We start from the raw sequence: 24,899 nt of genomic DNA on the forward strand, positions 1-24,899 counted from the left end.
TATTGTAAATGACATGAACAATAGCCATGGGTCCAATTGCATCATAATGCACGAGTGGAAGCCTGGTTTTCTGCTCAAGTCGAGGAGTTTTATTCAAGAGGCCTTAAAGAGCTTATACACAGATGGGAGAAATCCGTAGCTGTAGAAGATAGCTATATGCAGAAGGAAGAAATTGCCTTAAATATGAAGGCGCCTCCGTAGCCAGGTGGGAAGGAGCAGCAGTGCGTAGCACACGCTTCTTGATTAGACCGGGGTTCGAGCCCGGCACCACCAAATACGGAGGATGCGGAAAGGTCAGGGAATGACCACCGCACCGGAGCAATATGGCCTTAGTTGCTAATGCTCCTAAAAACCAAATAACAACAACAGCCTTAAATATTGCTTGGTGAAAGTAAATACTTATTGACTGCCTCTCATAAAAAACATTGCCCGTTTTATTGACAAATCTCCCAATAAAACTAATTGGATCAGAACAGTATGCATGTTACCATTTTGTTCCGAGGCTCCAAACTGTGGGCCAATCACCTAGCAGGTCATTATACTCCACTTGTGTAAAGAAGGCAGTGCGTATAAAGGGTGCTAATGAGTTATCCATTCTTACTGGATAAATGCTTGCCACACTGAGGTACTGTTAATCCTTCATTCAAATTGAGCCAATATCTTCTCACCTTTGGTAGTGTTAATCCTAGAGTCCAAAGGGAATGTGTGATAATCATTTTTTTTTGCTGTTTTGTTCCATGAATGGACTATAGATACCTGAGTTCCTGACAAATCACCAGTTTTGTCTCATCTCTTAGGCATCTACTCATTTCCTCAGCTGCTCAGTTTATTCTAGTAATAATAGTGGTTAATAGAAAGGAAGTTTATTTAGCATCAGCCAAAAAAAAAAAAAACTACAAACTTTTCCCATCCATACTCACCAAGAATTTGTCTAGTTTTTACTAGAATTTATTCATAACCATCCACTACCACAACAACAGGTGGTAACCCTCTTCCAACAATCAGCCACCTGCTGCTGCTGAAGACAAACATCTGAACATCTATCCTGCAACCATCCTTCTCAACTTAAATTTATGCCCCATTGCGCGTGCAGTCTCAGCAAGAGGAAGAATTGGCTAAGTTTTAAGTTCAGATCCCCTTACATTTGGAATTGAAGAAAAGAATCATCAGTTGAACTAGAATTAGCCACTAACCTTTGAAGACATACCACAGGCTGTACAATCAATGAACTTATAATTCCCCAATGGGTCATGATTCTGATGAAACATTTGAAGTGAAGCAACCATTATTAAGTTAAGAATTACGCTTGAAAAGTAATACCAATATTACTTTACAAAAAATATTGGTATTCCTCTACAGAAATTAAGAAAATAGTAAAAAATAAATCTATTGCTGAACCTTAAGAATTTAAACTCACAAAATACTGAAAGGAGTATGACAAAGGGTTAGAATTAAATTTACAAAATATCACAAAAAAATAATTTCACAAAGTTTAAGCTTCTAAAATCATAACTGAAAACCTCTTATAATCTACAAGCATATCAGATAACCCTAAGCACATCTATTTACTGTGATTGCTAAATGCCCATCTTTCAAATTGACTCATATAGCAGGGGTTGTTTTGGTTGGGGAAGAGGAGAGCTGTGGCATGAATTGCTTCATACCATGCACTTTTCTACTTACATGTGACTACTAAAAATTTGTAGTCACAGAATTTTGCAATTCCCACAGGTTAACTGGACCTGTGGTCCAATTAACCTGTAGGAATTGCAACAAATTAAAGGGAAGAACTAATCTATTCTTTTGCTTGGTGGTGGGGGGTGTTGAGAATAACTTCTCACTTATTATATTGTGGCAAACAATAAGAAAACTGATAAAGGAATATGGAAATAAAGGAAAATGTTATTTGTGTGTGTATATATATATATATATATATACTGTATATGCATATTGTGAATAATAATAATAAAATTCTTTATTCATAGAAATATATAAGGACACAATTCCTGCTACAGGCAACCAGAGGAATCTAACAATTGACTGGAGACATTATATTAAGTACACAGAAAACTATGTACGTACTTAACAAATACATAGAAACTGCTAATAGCTCATTTTCACCAACATAAATCTAACATAATCAGATTTGAATTAGAGCTAATTATGTTTTGAGCTGGTTCTTCTGAAATAGTGATTATAAAGGGCTTATATTATATTATATAGATTGTATAACATGATACAACAGATTGAGACAGTCGGGAAATCTTTCACTGGGAGTTATTACTAGTTCCCGTTGACGCCACATGCATATGGATTTGTGCTTTTCTCTTCTGTAGGCCGAATCTCTGGAACACAGATCCAAATCAGTGTTGGCAGAGCTCACCGTGTCAATGATGCTGTTCAGAAAGTGCTGCTTGAAGGTCAAGAGCTTCTGCAGATTAGAACAGAGCACTGGAGGGTTTCTGAGGGCTCTGCCTGGGATTTTCCAGCCTACGATTTCCCAGATGTTGATGGAGTTGACAACAGCGGAGCATAGGTTAAGTAAGTGCCATTGTGGGCTTTCTCGCATATGCCAAGTGCTATGCTGTGGTGTATCTGAGATTTATGCGGAGCTGTGATTTTGATGTCATATAGAGTAGGTGAACCCACTTTAGGACCCAGAATTCTAGACTTCAAAGCGTCTTCAGACTGGACATAAGGGCAGTGGACCAAACTTCAATACCGCAACTGATAATAGAACTGAAGTAGTAGAGGAGAAATTTTCTGACTGTTTCCTTGTGCACTGTACAGAGATCGGCTTTCATACCCCATAATGCTCATGAACGCAGTTGCTGAATTTGTTCCTTATACGTTAGCTTTTCGTCCATTACCACTCCTAAGAATTTTATGGAATAAGTGTCAACGAGAACATGCTCCACAATGGAGGGCTGTAGAGAGTTTGGTGGATTGAGGTCTGCTTGTGCTCTAAGAGAGATGATGATATATTTGGATTTTTCAGGGTTTAGTTTAAGCCCAAAATAGGCAGCGTATTCACAGAAAGATGACAGATATTTGTTGAGGATAACAGATTTCGATAATTCCTTTGCCTGGTCTGGTGAGGTGTTAGCAGGGCTTAAGAGGTAACCTGCAATATCCTTGGTGTTGGCCATAAATGCAGGTATCTCATTCAATAGATTAAATATTGCCGAAAATAGCAGTTTGTTTGTTTGTTATTTGGTTTTTAGGAGCATTAGCAACTAAGGCCATATTGCTCCGGGATATGCGATGGTCATTCCCTGACCTTTCCGCATCCTCCGTATTTGGTGGTGACTGGCTCGAACCCCGGTCTAATCAAGAAGCGTGTGCTACGCGCTGCTGCTCCTTCCCACCTGGCTACGGAGGCGCCCCCCGAAAATAGCAGTGCTGACAACAATCCACCCTGGGATATACAGGCTTTCACCTATTTTGTCATGCAGTGATTCCCTTGCTGGAAGGTAAGGAACCCCTTGGCTAATAGATTCCTGATGAGCGTAGAGACATTAGCTGTGAAACCGTAGTAGTTCTCCAGGAGGCACATACGAGGCTTAACTTGCACTGAGTCAAAGGCTGCTTTCAGATCCAGAAAAACATCGTGAAGAGCATAGCCTTTCTCCCAGGCCTGAAGGGTTTTCAAATTCAGAGCCTGTATGCATATTATTGGTGATCTTTGTGCGAATGCTTAATGTGTATGCTGAGGTCTCTGGGAAAGGATCTGATTGGCAACCACTTTGAACATGCACTTCTCTAGGTATATGAGAAAAGAGAAGGAGATTGAAATTGGTCTATAGTGAGCAGTTGAAGTCAGATTTTGCACCTTTGGAACTGTGTGGATTGTAGTCTATAATTCAGCCAACTGGTTGGGGCGACTCCTTGTGTAAAATTCTGTTATACAATTTCATCAGCTCATCGGTGATGAAGTAGGGGCAACTTTAAGACAAAAGGTGAGAATAGAGTCACTTCCCATCATTTTCTTATCAGATAGTGTTGATTGGCCTTGATTATTCACAAAGCATCATGTGGGATTAGTTATGTCATAGTGGGCACTGTTCCAAGGATATGATTTTATTAGTCCATTATAAAGTTTTTTTGTTTTCTTTTTTTTCCCCATAAAGTGACTATTTCAATGCCAATATTGATATAGTTGAAATTAAAAAAAATAATGCAACACACTGTTATGTTTTTCTGTTTTGACTGTCTATATGAGGACACTTGTCCCTCCATTGGCTTCTTTACTAAATTGCTACATTGGGCCAATGCAGCCCTAATGGGTTATATTATACATGTAACAAAAGTTACACTTTTCATTGGAAGTTGGTCTATACTGCTCGGTTAGATTTTGCACATTTTTTCACGACTTATTAAGTGACCCATATAGGTCTGAAACCATTTGGTGATCTTTGAGCTTTTAATGAATAACATATTCACCTACTAGATGATGTCATCGGATTAAAAATGATATTAGTTACTTTAAGTTGACTTGTAGATAAATATAGTCACTTCAAAATAGCATAAGCCCAATCTCTGCCACTGAAGGGACAAAAGTGTGTCTCCAGACATTCACAACAGTAAAACATAATGCAGTATTGCATAATTTTCTCAAGCAATGATTTTTTTTATTTTTCTCATCTGCAGCTCCTCATCTCTCAACTCAGGCTTTAGATAAAACACTCTTGGATACGTTCACCCCTCCTGCTCTGAAACCTCCTGAAAAAACTTCATCTGTTCCATCACCTGTAACACCAATTGCAGATGGGCAGGATAAAGATCGTTCTGCTTCAAAATCAGTAGAATCTGGTAAGTTCTGAATTGTTGACTGAATGTTTTGTGTATACTATGTGACATCACTTGTAACTGCCAACTGTTAGCAAGGTCATTTGCTAACATTAGTTCAGACAGATATCATGAAATGGTAGAGGAATTGACATCTGATGCTTCACTCTGAAATTCCTCACATTTTCTTATAGAATTCAAATTTTGAGAATTAAGGAAGATGAATCAGTATAATTTGCAAATTCCTCAACTAATAGTTATTTTTTGAATTATTTTCTGATCAGATACAAAATCAGCATTAATTATGAACCTAGTATGCCACTATAAATCGATCAGATATCATTATCTCCTGATGTACAGTTATTCAGCCATCATAGTCTGACTTTATACAGACTTCATACCACAGACTAATAGCTGCCATAACTGAATAATCAGGCATGTGGTACATTAGCGCATGCACTTTGAGTGACCATGTTTTGAGTTTGTGTTTGCATGACTGCTAAATATGGAGCTGTTTCTTCTATTCTCTCTACCTTGTAAATGCTCTGACCATGTACAGTCAGGTCTCCATATTCACTGGGGATTACGTGTCAACACTTCCCGCAAAACATGAAATTCTGCAAAATTCTGTATTCTTGCCCAAATAGCCCTAGATGTTTTCTACATATGCCTAACCACTTATGCAACCATTTACAGTTAACAGAAAAATGTTTAAATGTGTTTAAAAGGTTTTAATTGTCTTTTGCAATAATGAGTAATATTTTAGACCCATGTTTCAAAAATACTGTATCAAAATTTTATTACATAGTTAAAAACAAGTCATGCAGCAGGATATTCACCACAGGATTCAGTACTTCTCAATAGTATGGGGTCCCAGAGGTTGGAGAAGAAGCAGGTTTGGCTGATGTAGATATTTCCGGTTCGGGGTTACGAGTTTTAAGCGTCGATGTCGAAGCTGTCCTTCTCAGGAATATTATGATGGGAAGCTGCTTCTTTTGTTTGAACTCACTGAACACGGCTGTGTGTAGTGTGAAAATGTCATCGATTTTTCTTTGAACTAAGTCGAACTTCTTCTCTTGGCGTGGTTCTTCCTCAACCTCGTCCTCATCCTCAGAGTTAGAACAGACAAGCTCCTCGAGTTCATCATCCGTTAATGTTGTTGCCTGTCCATCAATTAAATCATTGATGTCTTCTTCCTCTAAGTCCTCGAAACCTACTCCCCGTATTCTCCTGGCCAACTCCTTTATTTCTGCGAAGGTTTTCTTGACTGTTCGTCAGGAATGGTTCTTAGGTCCTCTGGACTGAAGTCATGCACAACCTCAGGCCACAAGTTCTTCTAACAGGAGTTTACAGACTGGTCCTTGATGTCTACCAGCACTTGTTTTATTAGGAAGAGACTGTCAGATATGGTGAAGTTCTTCCAAAACTGAATAATGTTGAGGTTGTCGTCACTGTCCATGACCTTTTCATGTAGTTGGCCTTGGTTACCCCTTGGTCAAGTGGCTGGATAAAGGAGGTAGTGTTAGGGTGTAGAAAGACCACCTCTACATCTTCATTTGCATAGTCTTGTGCATCACTTGGGTGTCCTGGGGCATTGTTCAGCATGAGGAGGTCTTTAAATGGAAGCCCCTTTTCCTCCAGGTATTCCTTTACTTTGGGGATGAAGTAGTGGTGGAACCAGTTCAGGAAGAGGTTCTTCATCATCCAGGCTTTTCCATTGCACATCCAGTACACAGGTAGTATATTCTTGTTATGTCCTCTAAGATCTCTTGGGTTCTGTGCACGGAAAATTAGGGCAGGCTTTGTCTTATGGCCTTCAGCATTGCTGCAAACTGGCAGCGTAATCCGATCTCATGCTGCCCTGAATCCTGGGGCATTCTTCTCTTCAATGGCTATAGGTGTTCTGTGGCATCTTCCTGAATAATGCAAGGAGAAGGGATATAATCCCGAAGAGGTTTTCGGCATTGAAAACCTCTTCGGGATTATATCCCTTCTCCTCGATGAACTTTTTCAGTTGTGCAGGTAGGCCTTAGCAGCCTCGTGATCAGCTGAAGCAGACTTGCCTGTAATCTTTACATTACGGAGTGAATAACGCTTCTTGAATTTCTGGAACCAACTTTTGCTGACGAGGAAGGTGGGTTTCCGTGGTGCTTATTGTACAGGGGGTTTGCTGCTTTAAATCTGTGTAAAGAACGAGGGCCTTAGTGGAAATCATACCAATGTGCCCAGGCAAGTTTTTCTTGTGATGTTCTTCAATCCAAATGAACAGCGCATTCTCCATTTTTCACATCACTTTAACACATAAATAAGCCACATTTTTAGCAGTAAGAATTCCAGTAGTTTGCACTGCGTTTCTGATCTCAGTTTCTTCTTTTCTTATGTATTGCATGGTACTTTCGTTGATACCAAACATGTAGCCATAGGCCGCATGCGTGAGCCGTTCTCAATATTTATGTAGAATCCACACTTTCTCATATAAAGTCATTATTTTCTTGACATTTTTAAGCTTTTGACCGTCACAGTGCACTTCATTTAGAACCCATGGGTATTCACATAAGCACAGTAATATTTTAAGCACAATAGCCTAATGCAGACACACCCAACACACAAAGGTCACATCCTACTCAGATGATGCTCACTGTGATACTGAAGACACGCATGCCTCACCATCACTCAGGGTGAATGCAGTGTGCAGCAGCCAAATTTTTAGTACGATAGATTTTGCAACCACAAACGTGAAAACACGAATCTGCGAATATGGAGACCCGACTGTATTAGTATTAGTAGTGGCAAATGATGCAAGAAAGTAAGCTTAAAGAGTAAGATAAAAAAAAAACTGCCCCATCTCACTCATCCATCCTCTCCAAGAATATGTCTAGTTCTTCCTTGAATTTATTAGCATTAGCATTAGTAGAGGCATATGATGCAAGAAAGCAAGTTTATGCAGCATCAGCCAAAAAAAAAAACTTCCACTTCACCCCGCCATTTGTTCAAAATACCTGTACAGCTGAGCCTTAAATTTATTTAGGCTATCAACTTCCACAACAAGGGATGGAAGTCTGTTCCACCAACCAACTACTCGCTGGCTAAAGACAAATTTCCACGCATCTATCCTACATCTGTCTTTCCTCAATTTGAATTTATGCCCTCTCAGGTGATTATTCTGAGCAAGAGGCAGTATCCCATTGGCATTGAGCATGCTCAAACCATTCAAGGCTTTATACACCTCTATCAGATCTAAGAGCAACCCTTTGTTTCATTCACTAATCTTGTTGCCCTTCTCTCTACTCGTTCCAGCAGCTCTACATCCTTCTTGAAATGAGGCCTCCAGACCTGTATACAGTACTCAAGGTGTGGCCTGACCATTGCCTTATACAAGGGAATAATCACCTCCTTATCCCTGCTAGAAAAATTCCTGTATATCATTGACAAGACACCATGAACTACTCTTGCAGCCCGTCTGCACTGCTCAATTACCCACAGGTCCTTCTCATTCTTTACCACTGTCAGTGTAGTACCACAGAGTTGATACGTTGCTCTGGGGTTGCTGTTTCCTATATGTAGAACTTTACATTTTTCAATGTTAAACTTCATTTGCCACCTCTCGGCCCATCTGCTCAACCTTTCCAGATCCTGTTGCAGCAGCATAGCATCAGTAGTGTCCTTAACAACCCTGCCAACCTTTGTATCGTCTGCAAACTTGGACATTAAGCTTGATATACCATCATTGATATCATTTATAAATACAGAAAACAATAATGGACCCAACACTGAACACTGAGGGACTCCGCTAATAACATTAGTCCACGATGAGCAGTGTCCATTGATTACCACTCTCTGTCTTCTCCCCCTCAACCACCCCTTTATCCATAGCAGCAATTTGCCTCCAATGCCACACTGCTCCAGTTTGTGCAGCAGTCTTCCATGTGCAACAGTATCAAAAGCCTTTCTAAGATCCAGATATATAATATCAAAGTTATTCCCAGCATCCAGTTCCTTTGTGACCACATCATAGTATCCAATCAAATTGGTCAGGCAAGACAACCATGCTGTGTCCGAGCTATAACTGAAGTCTTGTCTAGATGATCCTGCAGTGCTTCTTTAACCAGTGCCTCCATTAATTTTCCTGGAACAGAAGTTAAACTCACAGGTCAATAATTACTTGTGTCAACCTTTGATCCTCCTTTGTGAATTGGGGTCACATTTGCACATCTCCAGTCTATGGGTACCTTCCCTAAGTCCAAAGAAGCTCTCATAATTATGGCTAAGGGTTTTCTTACTTCCTTTGCTGCCTCCTTTAATATAACTGGATAGATCCCATCCACCCCGGGTGCCTTTTTTATTTTTACCCTCAACATTTTCTCCTCCACTTTCCTCTCAGTTATTACAAATCATCTAGCTCACTGCTGGAGTTTACTTCACCTCTGGCATTCCCCTTCCTGAATAACTCCTCATGTGTGAATGTAGATGCAAAATACTCATTTAGTTTGTTAGCCACCTGAGCAGGATCTTCAACTGTTGAACCATCAATATCCAGTGGACCAATCTGACTCATCCCTTTCCTTCTAGAGTTTACATAGGTAAAGAAGTCTTTTGCTGTTTTTCTTTGCATCCTTTGCCAAGGATTTCTCATAATCTGTCTTTGCCTGCCTAATCTCCTCTGTGACTTGATTACAGACCAGCTTATATCTATCATAGGCTTCCATGTAACCCATTAATTTATATGTATCCCATGCATTTTTCTTCTCTGCCATATGTCTCATTAGTTCATCTGACATCCATTTGGGCCTAAACCTTGAACAATATTTCTTAGTTGGTATGTAAAGCCTAGTAGCTTCCAAGATAAGTTCTTTGAATGCTTCCCATTTTGAATTAGGTGTTGGTAATATCATCAGTTTGTCCCACTCTATAGAATTTAAATACTGTCTCAGACCATCATATACGCCTTTACGAAAGCAAAAACCCTTCCCTTTACCCCTGATGGTAGTTACCTCTTTGAGTAAATCCCACTTCAGCACACTGTGATCACTGCCACCTAGTGATTCTTTTATCTGCAGATTCTTAATGCATGAAGAATCACTACTGATAATCAGATCAAGAGTATTACTCCCTCTAGTTGCCTCCCGAACGTGCTGATGTAGAAAACAATCATCCAATAAATCCACAAAAGCCTTGCTAGTCTGTGAGTGACCAACCCACAAATTCCAGTCAATATCTGGGAAATTAAAATCCCCCATTATAAGACTCTGATTTAGTGGCCCACACTGTTTCCCTGTACAGTTTCTTATTTAGCTCATCAGAGTCATTGGGCCTATAGCACACTCCTACTCTCAATTTTGATCTTCCAATGCTTAAGTCACACGAAACTGACTCGACACTGCACTGTCCAGCGATGTTGACTGGCTTCACTTCTTTGGATTTTATGTGTTTCTTAACTAATAGCATAACCCCTCCTCCTTTCCTGTTCTGTCTATCCTTTCTGTACACATTGTACTCCCCAAATTCCAGTTCTGCATTCCTTATATGTGTGTGACACCACGTCTCTGATATCCCAACAATATCTGCCTTTGATGTTTTGAGCTATACCTCAAATTCATCAAATTTATTTACCAAACTCCTAGCATTGCTGTACATGCAAGTATACATGCACCTGTTCCTATTCTTAGCTACCCCTAACACAACCCATTTGTTTACTTGTACCACAATGATTCCCAGCAGTCTCTGAAATATTCTGCATCTTTTTTCCAGGCTGCTGCTCATTCCAATAGAAGCAGTGCAAGAATCACTTTCACCTCTGCCAGTTGCTACTGTTAATCTATTAGTCCTTGTATCCCCCTCCCAGCTAGCAGTTTTCCTATCCACCTAATACTGCCTCACTAGCATCAGCAAATATTTTTGCACCCTTTCTATTTAAGTGTATCCCATCCCTGTAGAGGCAGTCTCTCCTGTTAACAAGTACAGACCAGGCTGAAAAAAATTCTACCCCTTGAGCCTTGCACAATCTTTCCATGGCCAAATTGATCGACATGGCTCTCATCATATGCTCCCTCCTATCGTGTCTGTGCAGAATTGCAGACACTTTCAAATTCAACCCTAATTCATGGTTTTTTTTTAACAGTGACCTGTACTTGTTAAGTAATTCTGTCGGTCTCCTACTCTTAATATCATTAGTGCCAATGTGTACAACTATATCACGTTTTGTGCCCTTAAAAGATGATATCTGCTCTGCAACGTCATCAACCTTTGCCCCTGGCAAACATACCCTGGTCCTGTTCCACCTATCCTTTTTACAAAGCATGTTCCCCGTTTCCCTGACAATAGACTAGTAGTCACCAACAACTAGTTCCTGTGGGACCAGCGCATTCTGCCTTGGGGATTGCCGCTGTGTTGCATGATGACCAAGTGCAAGCACTGGCGTTGATGTGGGCAGCTGAGAGCTTGATGGGCCCCTCAATTTAGATCCTTCGACTTCGAGGGCATCCACCCTGGCCTTCTAACTCTCATATAGGCCCATAACAATGCTGAGTTGTCGCCTGATTTCCTTACATCGCGCGCGCACACACACACAAAGACATCCCCCATGGCAATATCATGTCCCGTACCCGATTTATCCACAAACATCAAGCAAGCAGTGCATTTTAAAAGGCTGTGATTCAGAGGGCAACTGCCCCCCTCAGTTCTCCTCTGAGCCACAGCACTCCCATTAGCTTGAGCCTTTTGCTTTGCTACTCTGGTCTGAATCATGATTTCGATTTAATTTTACTAAAATTTCAATTTCAGTACAAAATTATAACCCTAAACTTGTATCCCAACACAGTTATAACGCTATATATATTTTTCAGTATCAAGTATTATCTACGAGTTCCATTTATATAACTTCCGTGTCAAGTTATGTATTAATTAATTATGTTACGTTTGTAATCTAAGTCGTTATATGTATTTAGTTAAAAAGTACAATTTAATTGACAATGAAGTTTAACAAGATTAATAGATTTTACTGATTGATTGACAATATTATATTATATACTACACTATACTAAGCTTATGCTATATAGTTTGGGATATAACGTATCGTATAACAATGGCGGCAAGTTACGAATGGTAAATTTATGGACACTTGAGTATTAATTTACTTCCAAACCCCGCTGTCTCAATTCAGAATAAACTAAGGATCCCAACTAGGTCTATAAGCTACTTATAGAAAAACTACTTATTAAAACCACCCACTTCCACAACAGTGAATGGAAGTTTGTTCAAATAATCAACCACCTGCTGGCTGAAGGCAAACTTACAGATGTTGCAGTTTGCAGATTACCAGGAACTGAAGCCTTTCATGGTAAAAGCATCCTTTTGTTCCCTTCACCAATCTAGTTGCCCTTCTCTGCACTCATTCCAGCAGATCTGCATCCTTCCTAATGTGGTCATCCCAGAGTTTAAACAGAATATTTATTTTTATAATTTTTTTTACAGTTCTTCAAACATGCTTTTCTTAGCAGAAACGGATGTATGGTGTGAGTCCACTATAGACTGATTTTTTTCACCAACAGGATTACAAGAGGGCTTTCCACCTTATCTTAAACTATTATGACATTTTCAATATGATTGCAAATTTGTCACCTAAATAACACATATCAGCAGAGATTTTTTTTTTAAAGTGCAATATGTGATTTAAAGAGAATTTCTAATTCTTTGTACCAGTATTTCCTGCTACCATCTGTGGAAAATAATTGTTATGCAACTTCACCTCCTTGCTGTTTATTCCTAGATGCCAAGCAAGCTTCAGTGATAGGCAATTCTAAGTGACATATATAGCATAGCATTCTCTAAAAGATATATATTATATTTTGTTTGATATACAGTTTCACCCTTCTTTTTTTATAATAAGGAATTCTAATCTTACAAGCAGTATAGTACCAGAAACAAAAAAAGAAATTCGCCTTTCTGTTTTTATACATGTTTGCCTATATATACGATGGGATAATCATTTAATTCGCAGACTGGTGCAAGATTTTACGTTTATCTTACAAACTTTTCATAACTGCTACTGGTGGTGCTCTCCTTGATCACTGCTGAGCAGACTTTGTGTGCGCATGCCAGTACTTGCTGAGTTAGTGTTGCATGAAGAGTGACTCCATTATTTTCCCTGGAACAGATGTTAAGCTAACAGGATTGTGATTACTCATGTCACCTTTTAATCCTCCTTTATGAATTGCAGATACATTCGCACATCTCTCATAATTATGACTAAGAGTTTGCATAGATCCTACCTATCATCCCGGGTGCCTTTTTATAATCATCTTCAATACTTTTCTTTTAGTTATCACAAAGTCATTTAGCTCCCTGTTAGAGTTTGATAAACTTCTGGCATCCCCTCCCCTAAAGAATCCTTCGTGTGAATTTATATGCAAAATGCCTATTCAATTTTTCAGCAACCTGAGCAGGGTTATCTACAGTTCACCCATTGACATCAAGCGTCCCAGTGTGATTCAGCTTCTTCTGTTAATATAAGTATAGAAATCTTTGTTGCTTTTCTTTGCATTCTTTTCTAGAGACTTCTCATAATCTGCCTTAGCTTGCTTGACATCTATTTAGGTCTAAGCTTTGAACCATATTCTTTTGTTTATATGAAAAGCCCTAGTATTGTGAATTAAGCAGTTGACACCAGCCATGTTAAAGCATGTTGAATTAAATTAAAATAAAATAAAATAAACACAAAAAAAAAAAAAAATTAAATAATTTAATATTACTCGGATAAAATGATGTAAAAATACTAATTACAATAAATGCTATTTACAATAAATTATACAGTAATAAAAGCATTAAAACCAATAAAATACAATAAAATATAGAGATAAAAGCATTAAAACCGGAGATTTCGAAGGCATCCGCCTCCTTTTTCAAAAGCACTCTTTACCTTGCAGTACACCCTTAAATACCCGCAGGCTCACGGCACTCCTCACGTGGTTCAGAAACACATGCAACATTCTCCTCATGTGTTACAGAACCGGAAATGGCTCGGGAGCATTTCCGGTTGATTGTTATTTTATATTGTACTTAATACGTAGTCATATAGTTATAGTTACGCTGGTTATTTTTTATTTTAATTTAGATAAAGAGTTTTTGTGGATTTTACTTACGATAGGTAAAACCGTTATTTCGTTCGATTTTTGTAGCCATTGTTTTTGTATATAGTGGTAAGGAATTCAAATTTTTTTAATTGAGGTAGCTAGGTAGCTCTAAGGCATAATTATATAGTAATACGCTTCACTGTTTCTATTTAATAGTTTCTATTCAAATACTATTGACATTTAATTTATTGATTTTATTAATTTAAACTACCATGCCCCAAACTAGAGCAGCAAAGCAACAGGCACAAAGTGGCAGGAGTGCTGTGACTCGGGGGAGAACTGAGGGGGGCGATTCTCCAACGCATCACAGCCTAAAAAAATGTGCAACTTGTGAAATGTTTGCCGAACTCTCTGGAACGGAACATGATATTGCCATGGGGGGATGTCTTTGTGTGTGCGCGATGTAAGGAGTGTAAGGAAATCAGGCGACAACTCAGCGTTGTTATGGGCCTATATGAGAGTTTGAAGGACAGGGTGGATGCTCTCGAAAGATCTAAATTGAGGGGCCCATCAGGCTCTCAGCTGCCCACATCAACGCCAGAGCTTGCACTTGGTCATCACGCAACACAGCGGCAACCCCTAAGGCAGAATGCGCTGGTCCCACAGAAACTAGTAGTTGTTCGTGATTCTATTGTCAGGGAAACGGGGAACATTCTTTGAAAAAGGATAGGTGGAACAGGACCAGGGTATGTCTGCCAGGGGCAAAGGTTGATGACGTTGTAGAGCGGATATCATCTTTCAAGGGCACAAAAGGTGATATAGTTGTACACGTTGGCACTAATGATATCAAGAGTAGGAGACCGGCAGAATTACTTATCAAGTACAGGTCACTGATGAAAAAAAGCCGTGAATTAGGGTTGAGTTTGAAAGTGTCTGCAATTCTGCCCAGACACGATAGGAGGGAGTATATGATGAGAGCCTTGTCGATCAGTTCGGCCCTGGAAAGATTGTGCAAGGCTCAAGGGATAGAATTTTTTTCAGCCTGGACTGTACTTGTTAACAGGAGAGATTGCTTCTACAGGGATGGGATACACTTAAATAGAAAGGGTGCAAGAATATTTGCTGATGCTATCGAGGCAGTGTTAGGTGGGTCGGAAAACTGCTAGTTTGGGGGGGATACAAAGACTAATAGTTTAACAGTAACCGCAGGCAGAGGTGAAGGTGATTCTTGCACAACTTCTATTAGAATAAGAAGCGACCTGGAGCGAGGGGTGTTGGGGGTTTCAGGGACGGATGGCAGTCATCATGGAATAGTTGGGTATATATGGGATGTGTTAGGGTAACAAGGAATAGGCATAGGAGCATGTATGCTTGCATGTATACCAATGCTGGAAGTATAGTAAATAAATTTGATGAATTTGAAGTGTTGGTCAAGACATCAAAGGCGGATATTGTTGTGATAGCAGAGACGTGGTGTCACAAAGATATAAGGAACACAGAACTGGAATTTGGGGAGTACAGTGTGTACAGAAAGGATAGACAGGACAGAAAGGGAGGGGTGTTATGTTGTTAATTAAGAAAAACATAAAATCAAAGGAAGTGCACCCAGTTAATATAGATGAACAGTGCTCTGTTGAGTCAGTTTGGTGTGAGATAAGCACTGCGAAAGCAAAAATAAGAGTAGGAGTGTGTTATAGGCCTAATGACTTGAATGAGTACAATGAACAATTGTACAGAGAAATAGAGTGGGCCAGTAAATCAGAATGTCTTATAATGGGGGATTTTAACTTCCCAGATATTGACTGGAACTTGTGGGTTGGTCACTCACACACTAGTCAGACTTTTGTGGATTTATTGGATGATTGTTTTCTGCAGCAGCATGTTCGAGAGGCAACCAGAGAAAGTAACACTCTTGATCTGGTTATCAGCAGTGATCATTCGTGTATTAAGAATTTGCAGATAAAGGAACCACTAGGTGGCAGTGATCACAGTGTGCTGAAGTGGGATTTACTCAAAGAGGTAACTACCGTCAGGGGTAAAGGAAAGTGTTTTTGCTTCCGTAAAGGGGAGTACAGTGGTCTCAGATAGTTTTTAAATTCTGTACAGTGGGATCAACTGACGATGTTACAAAGAGTAAATTCTAAGTGGGAAGCATTCAAGGAATTAATCGTGGAAGCTACTAGACTTTTCATACCGATTAAGAAATATTGTTCAAGGTTTAGGCCTAAATGGTTATCAAATGAACTAATGAGACTCGTGACAGAGAAGAAAAATGCATGGGATGCATATAAATTATCAGGCGACGCAGAAGCCTGTGGCAGATATAAGCTAGTCTGTAATCAGGTCACAAAGGAGGTTCGGCAGGCGAAGGCGGATTACGAGAAATCTTTGGCAAAAGATGCTAAGAAAAACAGCAAGGATTTCTTTACTTATATAAACTCTAAAAGGAAAGGGATGAATATGATGGGTCCACTTGACATCGATGGTTCGACTGTTGATGATCCTGCTCAGATAGCAAACAAACTGAATGAGTATTTTGCATCTACATTCACACGTGAGGAATTATTACAGTTTGAAAATGGAAGAAGGTTATCAAATTGTAGCAGTGTGCTTAATCATTTTGTAATAACTGAGAGCAAAGTGGAGGAGAAATTGTTGAAGTTAAACATAAGAAAGGCACCTGGGGTGGATGGGATCTATCCAGTTATTTTAAAGGAGGCGGCAAAGCAACTAAGCAAACCCTTAGCCATAATTATGAGAGCATCCTTGGACTCAGGGGAGGTTCCCACGGACTGGAGATGTGCAAATGTATCCCCAATTCACAAAGGTGGATCGAAGGGTGACACGAGTAATTACAGACCAGTTAGTTTAACTTCTGTTCCGGGTAAAATAATGGAGTCACTGGTTAAAGATGCATTGCAGGATCATCTAGACAAGACTGCAGCAATAATTCAGACACAGCATGGGTTTGTTAAGGAAAGTCTTGTCTGACAAATTTGATTGGTTATTATGATGTGGTCATAAAGGAACTGGATGCAAAAAATAATTTTGATATCATATACTTGGATTTCAGGAAAGCTTTTGACACTGTTGCGCATGGAAGACTACTGTACAAATTGGAGCAGAATGGTATTAAGGGTAAGTTGCTGCAATGGATAAAAGGATGGCTAAGTGGGAGAAGAAGACAGAGGGTGGTAATCAATGGGTGCTGCTCTTCGTGGACTAATGTTATTAGTGGAGTCCCACAGGGTTCGGTGTTGGGTCCACTGTTGTTTTGTGTATTTATCAATGATATTGATGAAGGTATATCAGGCTTAATGTCGAAGTTTGCAGATGACACAAAGGTTGGCAGGGTTGTTAATGACAGTAATGGCAGTGTGCTACTGCAACAGGATCTAGATAATTTGAGCAGATGGGCTAAGAAGTGGCAACTGAAGTTTAACCTTGACAAATGCAAAGTACTGCATATGGGTAGAAGTAACCCCAGAGAAACGTACCAACTGTGTGGTACTACACTTAAGGTGATAGAAAATGAAAAAGATCTGGGCGTAATTGTGCAGTCAGATATGAAGTTTTCTGAGCAATGCAGACCGGCTGCTAGGGCAGGTCATGGGGTTTTGTCAATGATATATAGGAATTTTGCTAGCAGGGAAAAAGAGGTGATTGTCTCTCTGTATAAGGCAATGGTCAGGCCACGCCTTGAGTACTGCGTACAGGTCTGGAGGCCTCATTTTAGGAAGGATGTAGATTTGCTTGAGCGTGTACAGAGAAGAGCAACAAGATTGGTGAGGGGAATGAAGGGATTCTCTTACCAAGAGAGGCTTAAGTTCTGCAAATTGCAGTGGCTGGAGACTAGCCACTGCAATTGCCTTGAGTACTGCGTACCTTATAGACCTCAATCAGATCACCTGTGCGGTGATCTGATTGAGGTCTATAAGGCCTTGAATGGGTTGAGCACGCTGAATTCTGATGGGATCCTTCCACTTGTTCAGATTACGAACCTACGGGGACATAAGTTCAAATTAAGAAAGGACAGATGTAGAATAGATGTGCGGAAATTTGCCTTTAGCCAGCGGGTGGTTAATTGCTGGAACAAACTTCCATTTGTTGTTGTGGAAGTTGATAGGTTAAATAAATTTAAGGAGGAACTGGACAGGCATTTGGAGGGAATGGTGTGATTTTTTTTTTTTTTTTTTTTTGGCTGATGCTGCATAAGCTCATACACTTGCTTTCTTGCATCATGTGCCACTACTACTACTACTACTATCACTGCCTCAAAGAGGGGATGAATACGTATTCCCCCGTCCCTATTAATAGTATTGTTCTCCACAGAACAAATCTGCAAGCTCTGGAGCCATTTGCAGTCTCAAAACCTATGCGCCCGATCGATGATAACTGCTTCGTCCAGGGAGATTTGATGATTCAATACTCCAAAAAATGCTCCGCCACAGCAGATTTTCCAAAAAATATATATATATATTGAAGGAGAGCAGAGACGAGGCGAACCATTTACACCTGTTTCCACAGCATACATTCTCTATTATCCGGGTCTAACTGAGCGCATAGCGCGGGTGTAACGGAATTGCCAGACACGCTGTGTGCAGCTTCCAGGCATAGGTTGCACACAGTTGTGTCTCAGGTAAAAGACCCCCATACCAAGAGAATCTATAAGTGGGTCATTTATAGTATCAAATGCCCGGATTGTGGGGAATGTTGTCAGTGAGACAAAACGTCGTTTTAAAGATTGTCTGGGGGAGCATATGAGTGCGATAAAGAATGCAGACTATGGAAAATCTGCTGTGGCGGAGCATTTTTGGGAGGAGCATCATCAAATCTCCCCGGACGAAGCGGTTATCATCGATCAGGCGCATAGGTTTTGGGACCGCAAATGGCTCAAGAGCTTGCGGAGTATTAATAGTATTGTTCCGCTGAGAACAATACTATTAATAGGGACAGGGGAATACGTATTCATCCCCTCTTTTAGGCAGCGATCCTTGGACAAGATGAACAATTCCGCCTGGCACGCTCCTGAGCCATTTCTGGTTCCATAACACATGAGGAGAACGTTGCACGTGTTTCTGAACCACGTGAGGAGTGCCGTGAGCCTGCGGGTATTTAAGGGTGTACTGCAAGATAAAGTGTGCTGTTGAAAAAGGAGGCGGATGCCTTCGAAAGCTCCGGTTTTAACACTTTTATCTCTGTATATTTTATTGGTTTTAACACTTTTATTACTGTATAATTTATTGTAAATTGTAAAGTTATTGTAATTAGTATTTTTACATCATTTTATCCGAGTAATGTTAAATTATTTAATTTTTTTTTTTTTTTTGTGTGTGTGTGTTTATTTTATTTTATTTTAATTCAACATGCTTTAACACGATTGGTGTCAACTGCTTAATTCACAATATGAGTATTCCCAACCCCGTAGGCCTATTCGAAGAAAAGCCCTAGTAGCTTCTCTGATTATTTCCCTGAGTACCTTCCATTTAGAATTTGCAGTTCGTAACATCATCAGTATACCTTAAGTATATATAATATTTGTATTATGAATTTTGAAATATGAAATTTGTATTATTATAATAACTATCATATAACATATATTTATATATATAGTATGGTACTATATAGTATTCAAAGTTTATTAAAGCATTGGCATAAAAGTACTTGGTGGGTCATACAGCCAAAAGAACATATAAAGACTAAGATAGCCCTTGTTGGTTTACATTGCTATACCCTAGAAATAAACATATAATTAGCAATAAAATAAAATAAAAATATAATGATTATGCAGCTAATTATTGATAATCGGATACATCGAAGGACACTTTTTCGAGGGATAATAGATTGCCTTCAATATATCCCACCAATAATCAGCAAGGCTATCTGTTTATGATTGTTATCTGCCTGTTTAACTAGGTCCAAATAATTAAACATGAAGGCAATCTATGCTAAACTTTAAATTTAACAGCAAGCAGGCAAGATAACAGATAGCTTTGAAACAAACACAGAAATATAATACCGAAAAAGTGCCAACCATAATTTTCACATCAGATGTGGTGTTTTTTATTTATTTTATACATGTGCAAAAGAAAGCTTATGCTGACATAAGGAGAAAGGAGGTAAGAATAAGTATAATAGTAGTAGTACCTCGATTTCCCTCGAATTTCTCTAATAAATCTTGAGGTATGAAATTTTAGAGTTAGAAAGTGAAAAGCAAAGAAATTAGCTTTTTATAATGGTACTTGGGATATATCGGGAGCGTAATTGCCCAACCCTTAAGGGATCCTGGTATAACTACAAAGGGTTAAAGGATTGTATTTAATGGACAAAAACAGAATTACAATAATGAAGAAATATAGAATAACAATAGTAGATAATATTAAGGAAATATAAGACATAACTATAACCAAATGTAGGAATATTTAAATAAAATTGACATTTGTAAGAATTTTATAATAATTAAAATAATTTATCCTATCTGATATAGTAATAAATTGCAGACCTTCATTACAGAACAGTTAAATTAAATTAAAAATAACCAAATACAACAAAAAGAATAAATAGGAATATGCAGCTTACCCCACCCTATTCTGTACTGAGTATAAAGAATGAATTATTTGAGCACATGTTACCTATTATAAAACAAATAGCAACAACAGTGCCCTCTCTCTATTTAGATAACTGCAAGACGAACTAATAAATTATTAATTTATAAAACCAAAGAAAGCAGTGCCCTCTGAATTTCATGTAATTTCAAGACTGACTAATTGACTGAAAGAAATTATAGTTAATAGTACACTATAAATTTGAACTTTATACAGATAATGTCCAATGAAAATAAATAGTTAGTTCTCAGTATTTTAGAATGATAAGTAATAAGACCAATCGAAATGTAAAAAATATTTTACAAAGTAGAAATGAAATTCCTTTGTGAAAGATGAAATTGATTACTTCCTTAAGAACAAATATAGGTACAACTTTTTCAATGAGCGTAAGCTGTATGTGACATGCTCTGAAGGTAGTGCCTACTATATACATATGTATAAGTCCTCAAAATGACTAATGTGATTTTTAAATAGCTATTACAGAATTGTACTTGCAATCTTTGTGAACCAGTTGATTATACTGAACATTGAGCTAGTGGAATTGAAATACTTATTTAGAACATACTTTAGCTATGATATAATTTGGGTTTATTTTATTATTGTGCCATTTATTAATGGCAATAAAATGGCTTTGTGAAGATGTTTAATGATAAAATTGGCTGGAAATCCATTGTTACATATTTTTATCAGTCTAAAGCTTTGTGAAACTGATATTCCTGTGAATTCTCTTTGAAATATTAGAATGCCAGTGTGTTAGGCTAATTGTTTTATATCTAAATTCTTTGTGCTTGTCATATACTTTAGTGTATAACATTTTATCTTCTCTGTAAATTTCTATATCTAGATGGGTGGCTGTACTGGTACTATGCTTATTGGTACATTTTAGTTCTAATTCAGATGGGTAGTGCTTAACTATATCTTTAAAAGGCGCCTCCATAGCCAGGTGGGCAGGAGTGGCAGTGCGTAGCACATGCTTCTTGATTAGACCGGGGTTCGAGCCCGTGACCGCCAAATACAGAGGATGCGGAAAGGTCAGGGAATGACCACCGCATATCCCCAGAACAATATGGCCTTAGTTGCTAATGCTCCTAAAACCAAATAACAAACAAACATATCTTTAAGAAAGTTAGGTTCATATTAGATCATCTATGTAGCGGTAAAGTATTAAGTTTTTATTTAAGTTTCTTTAAAAATTATGCAAATAGAGGTTAGCAACTAAGCATGAGCTGCGCCCCCCATTGCTATACCTGTATGTTGTTTATATATAGTGACACCATTGAATATGTAGCTATTGAATAAACATAAGTTAATAAAGCAGTCCCAATAATTCTGTTGGCATGGTAATATGTTAAGTATATTCATGACATTATTTTCGGCCTGAAACATAGTAAGCTTAGAGCCTCATTTAAAATTAGTATTACATATAGCTATAATTACATACACTTAAACATTTTCTGCTCTTGCTTCTCTCTCTCTCTCTCTCTCTCTCTCTCTCTCTCTCTCTCGTCTCTCTCTCTCTCTCTCTCTCTCTCTCTCTCATTGTTATGATTAATGTAGTAGAACAACACTTTATGTTGATATGTATCTTTTCTACTGTTTATAAGCCTGTTTTAGTCATATTATTATGACTTAATTTAGACAAAAATGTTTTACCATTTCATAAGGTTTTGTAATTTATGATTAATGTTTATTCATCTCATCTTATCTTTTGATTGATATTCTCAGTGCTGTCCATGAGCAAAGTAACCTAACGGCTGTTTTTGGAGCCCACTTCAATAAATAAAGCATACTTTTTACCAAGTATTTGATAAATGTCTAAAAATAAATAACACAAGCCTGACTAAAGCTGAATATCAAAAAAGCTGGCAGATCTGATTTTAGATAAACAAGGAGCATTCAGTGATTATATTGATAAAGAAATATATAAATACCAAATTTACATGTAGTTAATTTTTAAAAATACTTAATTGTTCTTATAAACAGATAGTACAGAAGGTGGACTTGCTGGTACTGGAATGGATCAGCATCTTCTAATATCTTCATACAAGATGCAAGTGAACAAGATGATGAGCAGCACTGCCCAACATTGGTCATATATCTAGTAGAACCATTTTACATATGGTTCAGATAACAGTGATCTCTATCGGCTTGCCACTCTTGGATTGCTTCGGTGTTATACCCAGATGCTGTCGTTATCTTCCTGAACACATTCAAAATGCTATCCAAGTTCAGGTATGGATTACATTTATGTTGTTGTGAAAATAAATATTGAAAAAGATTGACCTATTTTAAAAAAATGAAAGGAATAAACTTATGGATTACATTAACAAGTCAGCTAAAATAAATATGATTTACAGCCTATACGCAGTATTTCATGTCATGTTATAATATTTTTATTTAACTAGATCTCTCTCTCACTCTCTCTCTCTCTCTCTCTCTCTTCTCTCTCTCTCTCTCTCTCTCTCTCTCTCTCTCTCTCTCTCTCTCTCTCTCTCTCTCTCTCATCCCAACACACACACACATGCACAATTTTTTATAAGAACTAAAAATACAGGTTCATATTGCTCCAACAGTTTTATCTGTTGTAGCAAATGGATAGTTGTCACAGGACATACCATTCATTCCTGTTTATTGCATAGAAATCTTGATTTTATGCCTTGAATCTAGATTTTATATAAATATAAATATATAAGTATGTAAATCTTGAATCTAGATTTTATGTTTAAAAACTCTGATCAGTTTTTAAACATAAAATCACTATGCCTTTCTATATATAATTATAAATGCTTAACACTAAATATTGCAAAAACTTTAATGTTAAGCATTTGGAAATATTTTTCATATGTAGAAATCATTTTATCAAAAGCACGCCATTTATCAAGAAACCGGCCCCTAATTTTCTTTGGGTTTGTCTAGTTGACGCAAAAATTGTATAAACTATACAGATCCTCAGGTTGGTTAACTCTAACCATATTTGGCAAACTCCTAGAAAGTTGAGAGTATAATAGAGTTCATGATTATGAGGAGCTTAGCGCTTTATAATTATGAATTGTATTCTTTTGGTCAGTGTTAAAGATGTTTCAGTAACTTCCAACGTGAAGAATGTAGCTGAATCATAGAGGTTCACTGAACAGAATAACTGTGGCTATGGAAGAACCTCAGCTATGGTAAGAAAACTGGGAAGACAGTTTTAAGGAACTAATTTACATGCTACCTGCAGTCCTTTTGTTTTGACTTCATTGCACAACACCTGAATGATATCCTTTGTTTGACCACGTTCTTCTGGAAAGTGGTTTGGTCTCAGAGTTTGTAGACTGATGAGGGAAATGGGGAGAGGCTGCTGTGGGTGCATCCATTGGTAAAGAAGGTGAAGGGGAGGAGTACAGTTTTGCTTGTCTGTCCTATCTTTTTTTTGCAACTAATCTGACAGCACTCCAAAGGTTCCTAGGTTGTATGATGAGAAGGAGGGGGGTTACCCTTCCCTTGTTTCTATTTGATAGTACTTCTTGGACTATGCTGAATACCCACGGCTTCCTTAATTTCTCTTCTCCTCTGGTTTTGACTTATGGCTGGAATGTGTGGACTTGTGAGGTGAAACTGGGTTTTTCATCTGTGGTATCTTAGTCCTAACCCAGAGCCTGCATTTTTAAAAAAATTTGGTGAAACACAAAAATCATCAAAAGTTAAGGCTTTTAATGGTCATCTAATTAAGCTTTTATCTTATGATTTGAATCGAGTAGCCAGTTTTCTCTTTGACTGCTATAGGCAATGGCATCTAGTTTTCTGTCTTCTAACTTCCTGTATATTAATGACCTTAAAATGACTGTAAACCCTGTTCGTATTTTTGCCAATGATAACAACTTCAGCTTCTTGAATATTCACCACCAGTATATTTATATACTAAGCTCTAGGCCAGGAATTCCCAAAGTGGTTGGTAGCGACCCCCAGGGATCTTTGGGCAAATTTGAGGGGTCTTTAGTTCCTAATAAAGCCACTGGGGGTCAGTAAGATTATTTTAGGGGTCTTTAAAGAAACCATTTCCTCACAAGGATAATTCTAAAAATCTAGAGTTAGTATACTAAACAAGTTGTTAATTCAGGCAGTCAGCAAAGTGGCTTAGGGTGGAATCACACTATTGTCACCTCATGTGAGGTTACATGGAAACAAGTCAAACGTCAAAAGAAAATTTCGTATGCCGTGAGTTTTCTGTCACACTGACAGAGGAAATGATAATAGAAACATGTCCAGTCACATAGACACTCAAAGATGGCCAAAGGAGGAAAATAGACCAACAGTATTACAATTTACAAATTTAGAGGAGGAACAAGTTGATCATTTCAGTTTGTACAACTCATAACAATTTCTAACAAGTTCAATTTTTAGCATTATGAAGTTGTTTTGTATTGTGACTGAATAAATCCTTATTCCAAATTAAACT

General features: G+C 38.2%; 1 protein-coding gene across 1 annotated transcript in view; it reads left to right on the forward strand.

Annotated features, from left to right (window-relative positions):
* LOC150085870 (mediator of RNA polymerase II transcription subunit 13-like) overlaps positions 1-24,899 on the forward strand; it is a 554,522-nt gene that overhangs the window by 385,825 nt on the left and 143,798 nt on the right. Inside the window, exons 19-21 of the mRNA XM_090374721.1 lie at positions 4,651-4,812; positions 22,445-22,562; positions 24,328-24,461. Of these exons, the coding sequence (XP_090230847.1) occupies positions 4,651-4,812; positions 22,445-22,562; positions 24,328-24,461 (414 nt within the window). The remainder of the gene's footprint in view (positions 1-4,650; positions 4,813-22,444; positions 22,563-24,327; positions 24,462-24,899) is intronic.

Source organism: Mastigoproctus giganteus, chromosome 5 (assembly GCF_048544385.1).
Source record: "Mastigoproctus giganteus isolate SK-2022 chromosome 5, ASM4854438v1, whole genome shotgun sequence".
NCBI lineage: Eukaryota > Metazoa > Arthropoda > Arachnida > Uropygi > Thelyphonidae > Mastigoproctus > Mastigoproctus giganteus.